Source organism: Raphanus sativus, chromosome 8, assembly GCF_000801105.2.
Source record: "Raphanus sativus cultivar WK10039 chromosome 8, ASM80110v3, whole genome shotgun sequence".
Classification (NCBI taxonomy): Eukaryota; Viridiplantae; Streptophyta; class Magnoliopsida; order Brassicales; family Brassicaceae; genus Raphanus; species Raphanus sativus.
Genome location: NC_079518.1, coordinates 16,212,550 through 16,226,217, shown reverse-complemented (window position 1 = coordinate 16,226,217; position 13,668 = coordinate 16,212,550). Strand labels below are relative to the sequence as shown.

General features: G+C 36.7%; 1 protein-coding gene across 1 annotated transcript; it reads right to left on the bottom strand.

Moving 5' to 3' along the window:
• Positions 1–7,497: 7,497 nt before the first annotated feature.
• On the bottom strand, positions 7,498–10,542 carry LOC108822969 (glutamine synthetase, chloroplastic). The gene is made up of 12 exons (XM_018596183.2): positions 10,361–10,542; positions 9,629–9,890; positions 9,511–9,550; positions 9,328–9,431; positions 9,181–9,229; positions 8,995–9,101; positions 8,822–8,909; positions 8,615–8,743; positions 8,415–8,489; positions 8,069–8,320; positions 7,912–7,972; positions 7,498–7,821 (listed from the first exon to the last, which is right to left on the bottom strand). Exons 2-12 carry the CDS (start codon positions 9,868–9,870, stop codon positions 7,682–7,684), a joined length of 1,287 nt encoding a protein of 428 aa, XP_018451685.1. The 5' UTR covers positions 9,871–9,890; positions 10,361–10,542; the 3' UTR covers positions 7,498–7,681.
• Positions 10,543–13,668: the final 3,126 nt, after the last annotated feature.

Below are 13,668 nucleotides of genomic sequence, written 5' to 3'. Positions count from 1 at the left end.
GTACTATGTAGCCACCATTTGGCAGATTATCTTTTATCTATTGAATACACAAAATTCTTTCAAGAAAAGTTCTCTTTTGGATTTGATTGTTCTTGTGTTCTTGTGAGTTTCTCTTCTATTTCTCTATATGATTCATCTGAAATCCATCATGGGTTTAAGAGGAATCATGGAGATTAGTGAGTAATCCACTTTTGGATTCATGGGTTAGAGAGATTTAGGGTGATTAGGTTAGTTCTAGGATGTGTTAGGTGTAAATCATACTTGTTCCTTGCATAGTAGAGTGATCTTAATGCATCATTTGAGTAGGCCACTCAAAGGATGATCTCTAGGCATTTTCCACCCAAAAGGTGTTTGATGAAATGCCTGAGCCAACTCTCCTAGGCTCTTAGTGTACTTTGCCAAAGATATTTGTTGTTAAAGATGCTAAGATAGCTAATAGACTTGTTAGTAATGATTGCTTGCATGTTATTCAACCAAAGACATTTGATGTTTGAGACATGTTAGCAAATGAGCATTCATCTAGACATAGAGCTTGCTTAGAATTGTATGTAGGCTTAAGGTTAATAGTTTGATTGATTCATTTGTCGTCCTTAGTTCGAAACTTGATCACCCAAGGTCTGAAATCCCTATACCCATGAGTTCTTCTTTCCAATAGCTTAAGAGTATCATTTTACTGTTTTGCATTAGCTTTAATCATTAGTTTAGAATTCATCAAATCACTGGTTGCACTTAGATTAGGCAATTACTTGCATTCTCTCTGATTTTAAATCCCTCAGAACTGGTTCGACAACTTACTTCCACTATACTATCATTTGACTTAGGAGCCTCAAAACTCTTAACATCAGAAAACGCCTCCTCTATATCTGCTGGACTAGAAGACTCAAAGATTTGTCTAAAATAACTACTAGCAATGGCTACTAGTCCTTCCTCGTCCTCCACAATATCCCATTTTCATCTAGAAGCTATGTGATTTTATTTTTCGCCCTCCTCTGCTTTGTCAGTGCATGGAAGAATTTCGTGTTCCTATCTCCTTCTCTTAGCCAGAATACTTTGCTTTTTTGCTTCTAGAACATTTCTTCTCCTGAAGAGCAATTGAAAGTTCCTTCAGTGCTTCCACTATCTCTTTGGTCGTGGCATCGTCATTCGAGTAGAGACCCTCCACCTTCTCTTTTAGTTCCTCAACCTGTTTTTTTGAGTTCAAATTGTGTTGTCTTCTCCATTCCCCAAGGCTTTTCGGCAGCTCGTAATATGTTCCACAATACTTGCATCTGGGGAAAGATCTGGAGATTTCCATCCATCCAGAATTACTTGTCGTAGCTCCTCATTGTCCAACCTTTTTGGTAAAATTTAAACTTCTTCGACTTCCTTACTGGTTTTGTAAGAATATCTGCTAGGACTGGACGATGACCCGATCTCCATAGTCTCATATATTTAACAGCAGAGTGAGAAAACTTGTCCTGCCAATCCTCATTACCAACAACTCTATCAAGACAACACCTAACAGTAGATCCACGTGCTCTCTTTCCCACCCATAATAGCATGTCCCTAGTAAATGGGAACTCCAGCATACCACAATCGCTTAACATCTGCCTAAAAGGTAAGAACGAGCTATCGGACTTGTCGTCCTCCTGTTTTTTCAATTGACCAGTTATTTCATTGAAATCTCCTATCATGAACCATGGTCCATTTCTGTTGTTGAAAAACGCGTAAGACGTTCCCAAACTTGTTCTCTTCGTTCTATTACATGGTCTCGATAAACAAACGTCATAGAGACTTTTAATCCATCAATGACTGCCTCAATGTCAATCATTATGTTATTTGAAAATAATATATTAACTTGAAATTCATCCAAAGAAAAAAGAGCTAAACCTCCACTGAGACCAAGAGGCTCAAGTTCAACGGTAAACAAACGATCAAATCCTATGTCGCCCTGAATTTTCTGCAACAGCAGCCTAATGTTCTTCGTTTCAGAAAGGAACACAAATCATGGGTGATGCTTCTGACACATCTCCGTAAGACGTCGAACTGTGAGGTCGTTCCCTATCCCTCGATAGTTCCAACTGATTGTCTTCATGGATAATGTTTTGGTGAGTTTCTGGAACCCACTAAACCATCATTGTTTCTTGAACTACTTCTGCCTGACTTAGTACCATGCCGATATCTGTTTGCCTGGTCAGTTACCTTATGAGCAAGAGACTTATTGGAGCGTGCACGTGGAAATCCTCGACGAAGGAATGCCGCTTTCTTGTTTTGAATACCCAAAGGGGCAGTCGGCCGATTGATACTCTTCATGATCCTAGCTGGTTTCGTGTTCTCTTTGGCTTGAAAAGATTCAGCCCGCAAAGCTGACTCCGACGCCTTTATTGCCATCAGATCCTCACCCAATAAATCATCATCTTGAACTTCACACTCCATCATACCCCCATCATGCTGCTCAACAATCTCCATATCATCTAATGCGCCTATGATTTGGTCATTCTCTAACCCGTTGAGCTCTACTTGAAGACTAGCTGGAGAGAATGTTAGAGTTCTAGCAAATCCTCGAATTGTAACATTATCTAGTTGATCAGAAGATAAAGGGGGTTGGAGTAACAATGGCGCTGGTTAGTCGTTTCGATTTAGGATCTCCATCACTCATGTGCTTAGCGCTAGATCGTTTAGCATCACTCTTACCAACATTTTCCCTTATTGTAGTCTCTTTTGGTTTTGGTGGCTGTTCATACGAAACAACCTCGCTAGCGCCTGGCATCATATTTTTCTTTCGACCCCTATCTTGCATCTCCCTTCCAGCCTTTCCCGCCAGATGCCCTCAGACTTACGATCATATGGTCGACCCCCATTACGAGAACTACCGAAGTGACAGTCCTTGCGCTCACCTCTTCCGCGAATTTCTATCTTTATGCGATCCATGGTAAGATCCATACCCTCAGTTTCGTGCCATATCATCTTCCTGATATCTCCCCCTATCCTCAGTAGTAAAGGGTGGTCGCTGAATTCTATCATTGAGACGAGAATGGTCCTTGACTGCAGCATTGTTCCAAATGTTCTCCAACAAAGGCTGGCAGGAGTAATGAGAATCGGTTTGTCGCGAGTTCCCCAGCAAAGGCTGTGTAGTAAACTGGTCCCTATGCAGCTGTACTCTTGTAAACACATCACCATGACTGGTTTGTGACTGAACTTCCTCCATAGAAAATCATTGTTCCTTCTTGTGTGTCATGATCCCACATCATGTGCAATGTTTAAACAGCATCTCATATTTGATCTCAATGGTAACCTCTTCTCCCTCATGTGATTCGACTTTCCTTGAGAATTTCAAAGGGCGCCTGGAGTCAATATCTATCAACATTCTACCCTCATAAAGATCAATAGTATCAACATGGCCAAGTTTTCCTCCTATCTTCCTCAGGTTCTTATCTGTCCAAAGATGGAGCGAAATTCCAATCAACCTAACCCAAAAGGGAATAATCCAAGAGTCATCATGGACGATAGGCTCCCATCGCACCAACACAAACATGCAGTAGTTGTAGTGGAATGGGCCCTGTCTAAGCACAAAGTTAAGATCATCTTCAGAGGTAAAGTTGAAAAGAAACTTGCCATACCCCAGATCATTAGCCGTAATCCTATCCTGAAGTTCCCATTGCTGAGGCATATTTTGTAGAAGCTTCTCCACGTTTTGGTTTTAGGATTCAAGACTTTTCCAATCAGAGACATATTGTACTCTTTGATAACAAAAGATTCATCTTGATCGGTTAACTTGATCAGAGCATCATCATCCTCATAGAGGATTCCTTTGCCCTTAATATCCGCCATATGGGCAGATCTTGATCGAGCATATGTCCCCATACAATGCTATTAAGAGTCGAAAACAAAGCAGATCCATCGTTACTAACTGGTCACGTAACAAACTCCTTGCACCGTAGCAGAACGTTACAACGATGAAGGACGATAGACGATGTTGCTAACTGATTGCGTTTAAACAGTACCTAAAGAGCAGATCGTGTTGACAATGGCCAGACAGATCAAAGTAGGTCAGATCTTGTCGACACTGGTCGTACAGAGAAGTATCGGAGTAGGGAAGATCGGAGAGAGTAGGGCAGATCGGATTTGCAGAGGATAACCAAACGTCAAAGGCGTATTGATTAGGTGGAAATCAAAGTTTTGGAGGAAACTTCGATCTAGGAATCCGAACGACAGATCAAGCCATGAGGAGGAACGTAACGTGAGCAAAAGACAATGAAGAGAGCTTTCCGGGAACCAGAGAAACCGATGAATCACAAAGAGTGTACAATATAAAAGACTTTTTAGAGTTATAAGGTCAAATTTTCCGTAAAATTATTATATTTGCGTATGGTGCCAACAATAAATTCCTTGTTAATATAAGAAAAAAATTGTCAAAAGGGAACAAAAAACAACTACATTGTCCCTTTTGCCATAAATCACTTTTTGGTCTGTTTTGGACTCAGATACCCTAGGATAACTTTAAAAAATCATATCAATTATTTTAACAGTCAGAAAAATATGGAAAAATAATCAAACTATACATAAACAAGTAACTATCATATGAAAAATAATTTTGTAGACTAAATATTAGTATATCAAAATTTCATATTTTGATTTACGGACAACATAAAACTTAATCTACCAACTACGGGCCGTAGATAGTATATTCGTTAAATAACTTAGCTATCTACATCTGGTAGAACTATTATATCTACCATTGTACACTTCTCTACCATCGTAGAAATATTCAGCTGCCAATAAAGCCCTGTTCGTTTGTACATCTCAAAGATGCATCCAAATGATCCATCTGGATGCCTTATCCAGATGCTCCACCTGGGTGTTGTTCGTCTCTGCATTTCGTTTATCTATCTACATGAATCATCTCAATGCAACTATGTTTGTTTGTTTTTTTTCAACTACTTGCATCTACATCGAGATGAACTTGTTACTAAAATAATTAAAATAGACTTGTTTTAAAAACATTGGCAGGAAATTGCATTTTCTAAGTTTTGGCGGAAAATGTGTTTTTTCGTTTTTGACGAAAAATTATGTTTTCCTGGTTTTGGAGGGAAATCACATTTTTCAGTTTTGACGAAAAATTGTGTTTTCCAGTTTTGACGGGAAATGGCGGTTTTCGGTTTTGGCGGGAAATTGCATTTTTCGGTTTTGGCGGGAAATTATGTTTTTCCCGGTTTTGGCGGGAAATTGTATTTTTCGGGTTTTGACGAGAAATTGTGTTTTCCGGTTATGACGAGAAATGGCGGTTTTGGTTTTGGTGGAAAATTGTGTTTTCTCGGTTTTGGCGGAAATTTACGTTTTCCCGGTTTTGGCAGGAAATTACGTTTTTCCGGTTTTGACGAGAAATTGCATTTTTCCGGTTTTGGCGGGAAATTACATTAATCCGGTTTTGGCGGGAAATTGCATTTTCAGTTTTGATGAGAAATTGTGTTTTTCGGGTTTTGATGGGAAATGGTGTTTTTCGGTTTTGGCGGAAAATTACGTTTTTTGGTTTTGGCGGGAAACTGTGTTTTCTTGGTTTTGGCGTGAAAGTGTGTTTTCCGGTTTTGGCGGGATATTTCGTTTTCCCGGTTTTGGCAGAAAATTGTCTTTTTCCGATTTCGACGATCAATTTTGGCGGGATATTGTGTTTTTCCGATTTTTGCGGGAAATTACCTTTTCCGGTTTTGACGAGAAATTGTGTGTTCCGATTTTGACGGAAAATTGTATTTTTCTGTGTTGACAGAATTTTTTTTTGTTTTGACAAAAAATTTATCATATTTTGGTGAACACTCACCTTCACCTAAATGCTCCGTGAAGACTCACCTTCATTTGGATAAGAATTGAGGTGAGTTTTTATAAATGCAGTTGGGTGATCCATCTGGATGTAGCATTTTAATGTATAAAACGAACATCAACTTGCATCTTCACCCAGATGGATCACCCAGATGAACAAACGAACATCACCTAAATACATTTCTACAATGGTAGATTTATTCAGCTGTCATTTTCCTTATTTCTGGATTTCAGTTGATTTCATTAACTATGTTTTCTAATATATCTACGAATGTATGTTTGGTATTTTCTACCAAAATACTCTACTCTACCGTCGCTGGATTATGCAACCTACTGTTTTGTCTATTTTCTACGGCAGTAGAAGGTATATTCTACCAAGTGCGAAATATATATTTTTCTAAAATCTCTCCAAAATCTGTTGAGAATATATTCTAAATCAATATTTTCCATAATTTCCGTGTTTTCTAAGTTATTTTTTTTTTAAAACGTGTTATCTTCTTCATCCCCATTGATCTTTATTTTTTATTTTGAAACCATCAAAAAATTTTGAATCTCTTGTTGAAGAAGATGCATATTTATGCTTCTTATGGGTTGTGGAAGTTTGATCCCCTAAAAGGGTGGGGATTTGATGTTGATATGAAAAAACAAGGCAGAGTACTGGTTGTGGAATTGACAACCATTTAATAATGCTATGCTCTTAAATTATAACTGTGTCTTGGCTACGGGCTCGTGAGAGAGAAACTAAAACCGAACTAAACTTACAAACTGTGACACTTCCTTCGGCATGAAAGTATTAAAATTCCTTTTCTGAATAAGATGGGATGATCTCAAATTAGAAAATCAGTGAACACAACTTTGAAAGTAGGGTTAAGATTTACATCCAAGATGCTGCAGTTTTTCTGGGAAACAGAGAGACAATCAGGAGCAAGAAGACAAAGAAGAGGGGAGTTTGTGTCATAAAACGTAAAGCCGTGTCTAAGACGAGCAACAGTAACTCGATGTAGCATTTCTGGTATGTGCTGGGTTTTGTTTGAAGATGTTCTTCTTCCCTCCAGGCGAACCTTCAGCAGTAAGACTCGGCGTTTCCAAAATCTGCAGATAAATAAATGTTAAATACTTAAACGAACATACCCATCCTCAGCATAGCATTATTAAATGGTTGTCTATATGATTATGTTTATAATAGGGGTTTAATGGGGTTTACACAAAAAAATTATAGTATTGGACCAGTGTCGTCCCAAAATATTTTGAGGCTTAAAGCATGTCAAAAATAATGTGGTCTTTATAGCTGTACTTAAAGTTGCCAAAACAATTATCTAAAAAAAGAGTTTAAGCGTTGCTAAAATAAGACGAACGAAGAACACTAACTTCTCATGTGTGGCCATTTGAACTACAATTAGTTCTAAACATGTAGCCTATATGTTTTATTTTTCTATATGTGGCCTAAAGCCATTGCTTTGCCTGCTTTAATGCAGGGACGGGCCTGATTGGGACAACTTTATGTTCAATATATGGTATAGAGACAATGTAGTAGTTTATTTGTTCCATATTTCCAATTTTCCCTTAATATAATAACATAGCAGTTACATAGAATCAATATGTTCTTTAGCTTAAAATCTCGCAAACCTTCTCTGTAACCTAGATTCGAAGCCATATATACTCACACATGATGACTAGACCAATGTCTTGCAGTGAGACCCTAAAAACCCAATATAAAAGGATGAACATTGCCCATCATGAAGTTTTGAGTATTTTCAACAATGCAAGTGAAAGAAAAAAACAGAGAATGTCTTGTCCGAACCAACATTTTATAACAACATTTATGATCCCGGCAGGGCTACATAGATAAACATACGTGTTCGTCGGATTTGTGATAGCTTCGGTTAATTTAAACATTCAAAGAAAGCTTTTGAGCTGCAAGTGCTTCAGCTTCAAGGGTCGGCTCCCAGAGAAGAGTGGTCTCTGCCAAGAGTGAAGTCACAATGTATGGGTCCATGTTTGATGCTGGACGTCGATCTTCCAAGTAACCTATATATATTCCAAGGCACAACGGTATATATTAGCTATATATAGCACAAAAAGAAAAAAAAAGTGTTACAATTCCAGCAGAAGCAGTACCTTTTCCTTTCTTCTCGGTATCACGTCCCACACGAATTGAGCATCCACGGTTAGCCACGCCCTGCCAAGTTGAAGTTTAAAGCAAATGAGCAGAGGGACAAAACAACTGGGACTTAAAAAGTGAAGGGCTTCAGACTCTTATTGCATATATGCATACCCATGAGAATTGGTCGATACTAGCTGTCTCGTGCTTTCCGGTCAACCTTCTCTCATTGCCTTCACCGTATGCACTGATGTGCTCCATGTGACGAAGCGAGAGGTTCAAGATGGCCTTTTTAATCACCTCAAATCCTCCTTCCTCTCTCATGCTTTTAGTACTGTAATTGGTATGGCAACCAGCACCGTTCCAGTCTCCCTCTATTGGTTTGGGATCAAGTGTTAAGACAACACCAGCTTGTTCTGTGATTCTCTACAAAAGGTAAACAACAGTTAATATAACTTAACTCTCACAGTCTCACTCACTAATCTCAACTAGAATCTCAACAAAAGAGACATTTGATTACTTCAAGAAGGTATCTTGCACACCAAACATGATCACCTGCTTCGATTCCTACGCTCGGGCCAACTTGGAATTCCCACTGAACGAATATTTGTTGGCAACATTGTCAAACATCAAAATAATAATATAAAGTTTTGATAAAACAATATATAGATACAATTATAATATAATTTATTATCATAAGCTTCTTTAAGAAAAAGAGACCTGTCCTGGCATAACTTCACCATTAGTACCACTGATGTTAATTCCAGCATATAAACAAGCTTTGTAATGAGCATCTGAAATGTCACGTCCCCATGACTTTTCAGCTCCAACTCCACAGTAGTAAGGTCCCTGACACCATCCAGAAAAATTGGTTACTTTTTTTTTTTTGAAAACCAAACAAAAATTTTAGCTTGACTTGGTTATCACTTGAGGACCAGGATACGCTCCAACGGGCCAACCCAATGGCCAGTTCACATTTGGCTGAAGTAAAGTGTACTCTTGTTCGATGCCAAACCTGAAATCATGATAAAGAGTATTCAGAGTTAAATGGGATTGGAGGTAAACATAAGATAAATGAGATTTTTCGTGTAATGACTAACCATGGAATCTCTTCATTGACCTTCTTGTTGCTGAAAATCTCAGCAGCTCTTGCACGTTTGTTTGTTGGAATTGGCTCACCAGCTGGTGTGTAAGTATCACAGATAACCTTTACATAATAATAGATCAATACTTAGTGTGTGACTACGAAAAAAGTTACTTACAGAATAAAACTTAGTGATGCATACCAGTATGTTATTGCCTCCACGGAAAGGATCTCTGAAGATAGCTTGCGGACTGAATAACAACAACATGAAACGAATGTATGATGATGAGATTGTGAAATAATATCAAATGAAATTAGAAATGTCTAGTGCCTTGGAAAAATATCTTACTATAGAATCACTTCACTATCTTCACCAGGTGCTTGCCCGGTACTGGAACCATCATAGTTCCACTTGGGAAGCTCAGAAGGATCTTCCACAGGCTTTTCAAGAGTCTACAATTTTCAAGAAACCATCGATTAATATACTAGCATCATAAAGTCACTAAAAAGTTTGTTTATTAGAGTATCATACCCTTGACTTGCTCCTAAGGTCAATTCCTGATCCTCCAATCCTATTTAAATAAAAGGACAAATCATTAGAAACCTCATACCAGAAGTTTGATATGGGACATAGAGATGTATATATGTACCAAATGTACTCAGCGATGATCCGGTCAGTGAAAGGTTTGGTGTCTAAATTGAGAAGACTCTCAACTCTATTGATTGTACTGTTATCAGACTGGAGAACCATCACTTTAAAGCTTCTTAGTTTGCTGCTGCTCTGTTTCTTCTGTTTCAACACAACCGAGCTCCATAACTTTGAAGATGCAATGGGGCTCGGTTTAGTCAATTTCATTTGACATGTTGGAGAAGCTGCCAAGACTTGCGCCATTTTGTTTCAAGCTTGGATCCCTGATCAGATCAAAAAGTACGTAGACCAAAATCAAGAATCTACAACTTTATACGATACACTAGATGGCATCAAAATTTGTGCTTCTTGTTCTGAAAATCCAGATTCTTGACCAAGACCGATTAAACTAAACCGAATTCAATAAAAGGTGATTGATTCTAACGAAAATATATTAGTCTAAAAAGAAAAAGACAAAGAGATCCAGTTAAAATAAGAAAAAGTGTGATGATCCTTGTTAATATTAGTCTAAAAAGAAGAGAACTGTGGATTAATAGTAAGTGGTGGACCCGAGATCTACTACGAGCAACCTTTTGGAAGCTTAATCAGCAAAGAAAGACAGACTTCAACTTTTTATTACATTAGTTTACTTGGAGATTCTCTTACAAGAAACAAATGGGTTTCCAAATCCAGTAACAAAATCAGATCAAATGCTGGAAAAGGTAAGAATAGTATTGGGGAAACGATCAAGTACCTGGGAACTTGAAGAAGACTTAACTCTGCGTGAAGAGACTTGAGTGTTTGCAACAAATGGCAAATAAAGAGTTGACAAATATGAAGAGAAACCTTACAATTTGAATATCGTTTCAGAAAAATAAAAATAAAATAAATAGAAGGGAATAACTTTTTTATTTAAAGTGGGATTGAGTGAAGTGGCTTTTGCCAAAGAGATAGGGGTGTTCTTTACGAGTGGTGCAAAAAAATTATTTTGGTAAACACTTTGTCCTTGCAGATAAGGTGTCGCTGTGCCTTTCAATTTCAGTATTCATACTTTTTATTTTTACTAAAATTTGGTGCTTTTCTAAAAAAAATAAAAAAAAATAGGTGCAACTTCAACTTCAGTATTCATACTTGTAAACTTTTAATTATGTGGGTAAACTATCTATTTTCTCACAAAAACTATCATATATCATCATATACCCATAAAACTATGACCTCGTACTATTCTTCCATGATACAAAGTTACACATCTATTTTTCTCTAAATCGATAATTTAAAATGTAATTATCCATAAACCATGGATTAATTGGTTTATAGTTAACCAACTGATTTTGAATCAGCTAAATCAATAGAAATTCCAAATATTGTTTTTACTTTTTTTAACACCTTCCAATTCTTATTTTAAAATATATCTTCATATAAATATATCATCAACAAAATTTACAGAGGCGGATCTTCCCACTATCAAGGCCATAAATCTTGAGTTATTCTTGGGTTCACCAACCAATAGAAACTTGTCATTTTAAATTCAGTATCTTTTAATTAAGAAAACAAATAATTTATCAAATTATATTATTTTTTCAAAATAAAATTTAAAAATAAATAAAAATAGTATATAAAAACGAATTAAAAAAAATTAATGTTGTCAACAAAACACTAAACTCTAATACTAAACCCTAAACTCTAATACTAAACCCTAAACTCTAATCATAAACCCTAAACCTTTGGGTAAACCATAAACCCTTGGAAAAAACACTAAACATGTTGTCAACAAAACACTAAACCCTAAACTCTAATCCTAAACCCTAAATCCTTGGGTAAACCCTAAACCCTTGGGTAAACCCTAACCCTTGAAAAAACACTAAACATTTGGATAAATTCTAAACTATAAATCTTAAACACTAAACTCCAAATCTTATAAATAAATATTTTTAAAAATAATCTTTATTGAGAACTATTGTTATTTTTATTTATTTAATATTTTTTATTTATTTTAAAAGCATAATATAATTTGGCAAGTTATTTTTGTTTCCTTTATTAAAAGATACTAGATTTAAAATAACAACTTTCTATTGGTTGGTTAGGTTCACCTCTAAGGGGTGAACCCAAAAAAAGTCATAAATTTTTCCATCTCTCACAATCTTCGTCTTCTTCGACCGTACGGTTTGCAAACTCTAGCATGGACACGAGAATCCATATCAAATCCCAAATCAGATATGTCATCAATTGCATCAGTTTCCTCTTGTCTCGACTTATGTGTATTGTCCCTCCGCAGCCACCAATGAGCAATAACCTCAACCCTGTCGCAACTCCCCACTCCTCCACCGCATTCAAACTCCACTTTTCCACATATTCCCTTCCGACACTAGATCAAACCGATCTCGTAACAGTTTGTGAGAGAGAGACAAGAATGCTCGTAAGAGATGTGTTGAAGTCGGAACTGAGATTTGAGAGGGCGGCGAGACAGCTATAAAGTTCGTTGAGTTTTGTTCTTATGAATTGCCATTTGACGTTGAAGGATTTGATTGAGTTTAAAAGTGAAATCAATATCTGATTGAATTGATGGGTTCGACGAAAGAGAGAAAGAGTTATCAGTTTTGATGAAACAAATTATATGGTTTCCTAAAATAACTGAGATCGAAAGAGAATGTCAATGATTTATTTTTGTTCTGAGAAATTAATTTTTGTTTGATTAAACATTTACTTTTTTTTTATATAAATATTCTTAAAAATATAGAATTTTGATTGGTTTAGATGGTTTAAAACTGATTGGTTAACAATAAACCAATTAAAATCATTGTCTATGGGTTTCTAAGTTTCAAAAGAGAGAAATACATTTACAACTAATAATTGGAGGAAAAATAAGTATACAACTTTAAACTTGTAGAGAAATAGTACGGATCATACTATATAGCCGTTCTCATGAGAAATTGATAGTTTACCCTAATTATTTTTGCTTGAATAGACCCGGTTCCATAAAACCTGTTTGGTGTTAAGTTTATTATAATTCTTCTTTTTGTTTTGAATTATAAGATTGTATTTTCCTCTTCGTTGAATATGAATCAGCCACATCTAACTCTTTCTTTTCGTCTCCACTTCACCGATCATATCATGTTTGCTTCTCCATCCTTGTTATTTCATTATTGTTTCTCCATCCTTACCTTCTTCTAATACGTGGGTTATCCACGGTTGGACTAGAGGAGATGTAATGTTCATCACGCACCATTCGCGCCACCACCACTGCTGATGATGCTTTGGAGCCGTCTATCACAACAGAGGAGTAACCCATGCCATCACCACCTCGTTATGTGCCGTCACGTCCATGGCGATGGTGTTACTATTGTTTTTGCTTGCTAAACCGGAAATAGGAATAAGAAGATTCAACCGTTGATTGTATTGAATTTTGTTGAATTTTTTATATATAAATATAAATATGTTATGATATTGTGGGCACAAAGATGTTTATGCTAACAGTGCATTGTATGGAGATTGCAGAGAACATAGACATTTGTATTAACGGCACATTGTATGGATATTGCAGGGCATATAGAGGTCTATGCTAGCGGCACATTTTGTGGGGATCGCGAGGTATAAAGATGGAGTCATGTACTAGCATTGCATACACTACAAGAAAACAGGAGATTACCAACTACAATTTGTGACTAACAACGTAGTCACAAAATATTACGACTGCATAATGACTATTTGGCGACCGAACTGTGACTACAAAGATATAGTCGTAATTCAGTTGGTAATTAGGGACTGTTTGATTTAGTCGTAAAGAAGTGGGTGTGTTATGACCGAGTTGCGACCAAAGTGTGGTCTGTTAATATCAGTCGCCAATTAGTCTTAAATTTAGTGACTATTTAGTGACTAATATATTTTGTCATAACATAGTCACTAATCAGTCGCTAAAAACCAGTACATACACGTGTTTTCCGTTTTATGTCGGTATACCTAATTTTGTCATGCAGTCGCAAATAGGTCAGCAAAAAGTCAGAAATATTTCTATATATATATATACAATACTTATTCATTTTTTCTCATCAATCGTAGAAAGCA

What these genes read in the sequence shown, in the direction of transcription:
- LOC108822969 (XM_018596183.2), bottom strand. Translation starts at nt 9,870, where the DNA reads ATGGCGCAAGTCTTGGCAGCTTCTCCAACATGTCAAATGAAATTGACT. An exon ending in GTCAATGAAGAGATTCCATG is followed by an intron (nt 8,910 to 8,994) that starts GTTAGTCATTAC and finishes TCATGATTTCAG; the next exon opens with GTTTGGCATCGAACAAGAGT. An exon ending in GTGCAAGATACCTTCTTGAA is followed by an intron (nt 8,321 to 8,414) that starts GTAATCAAATGT and finishes TACCTTTTGTAG; the next exon opens with AGAATCACAGAACAAGCTGG.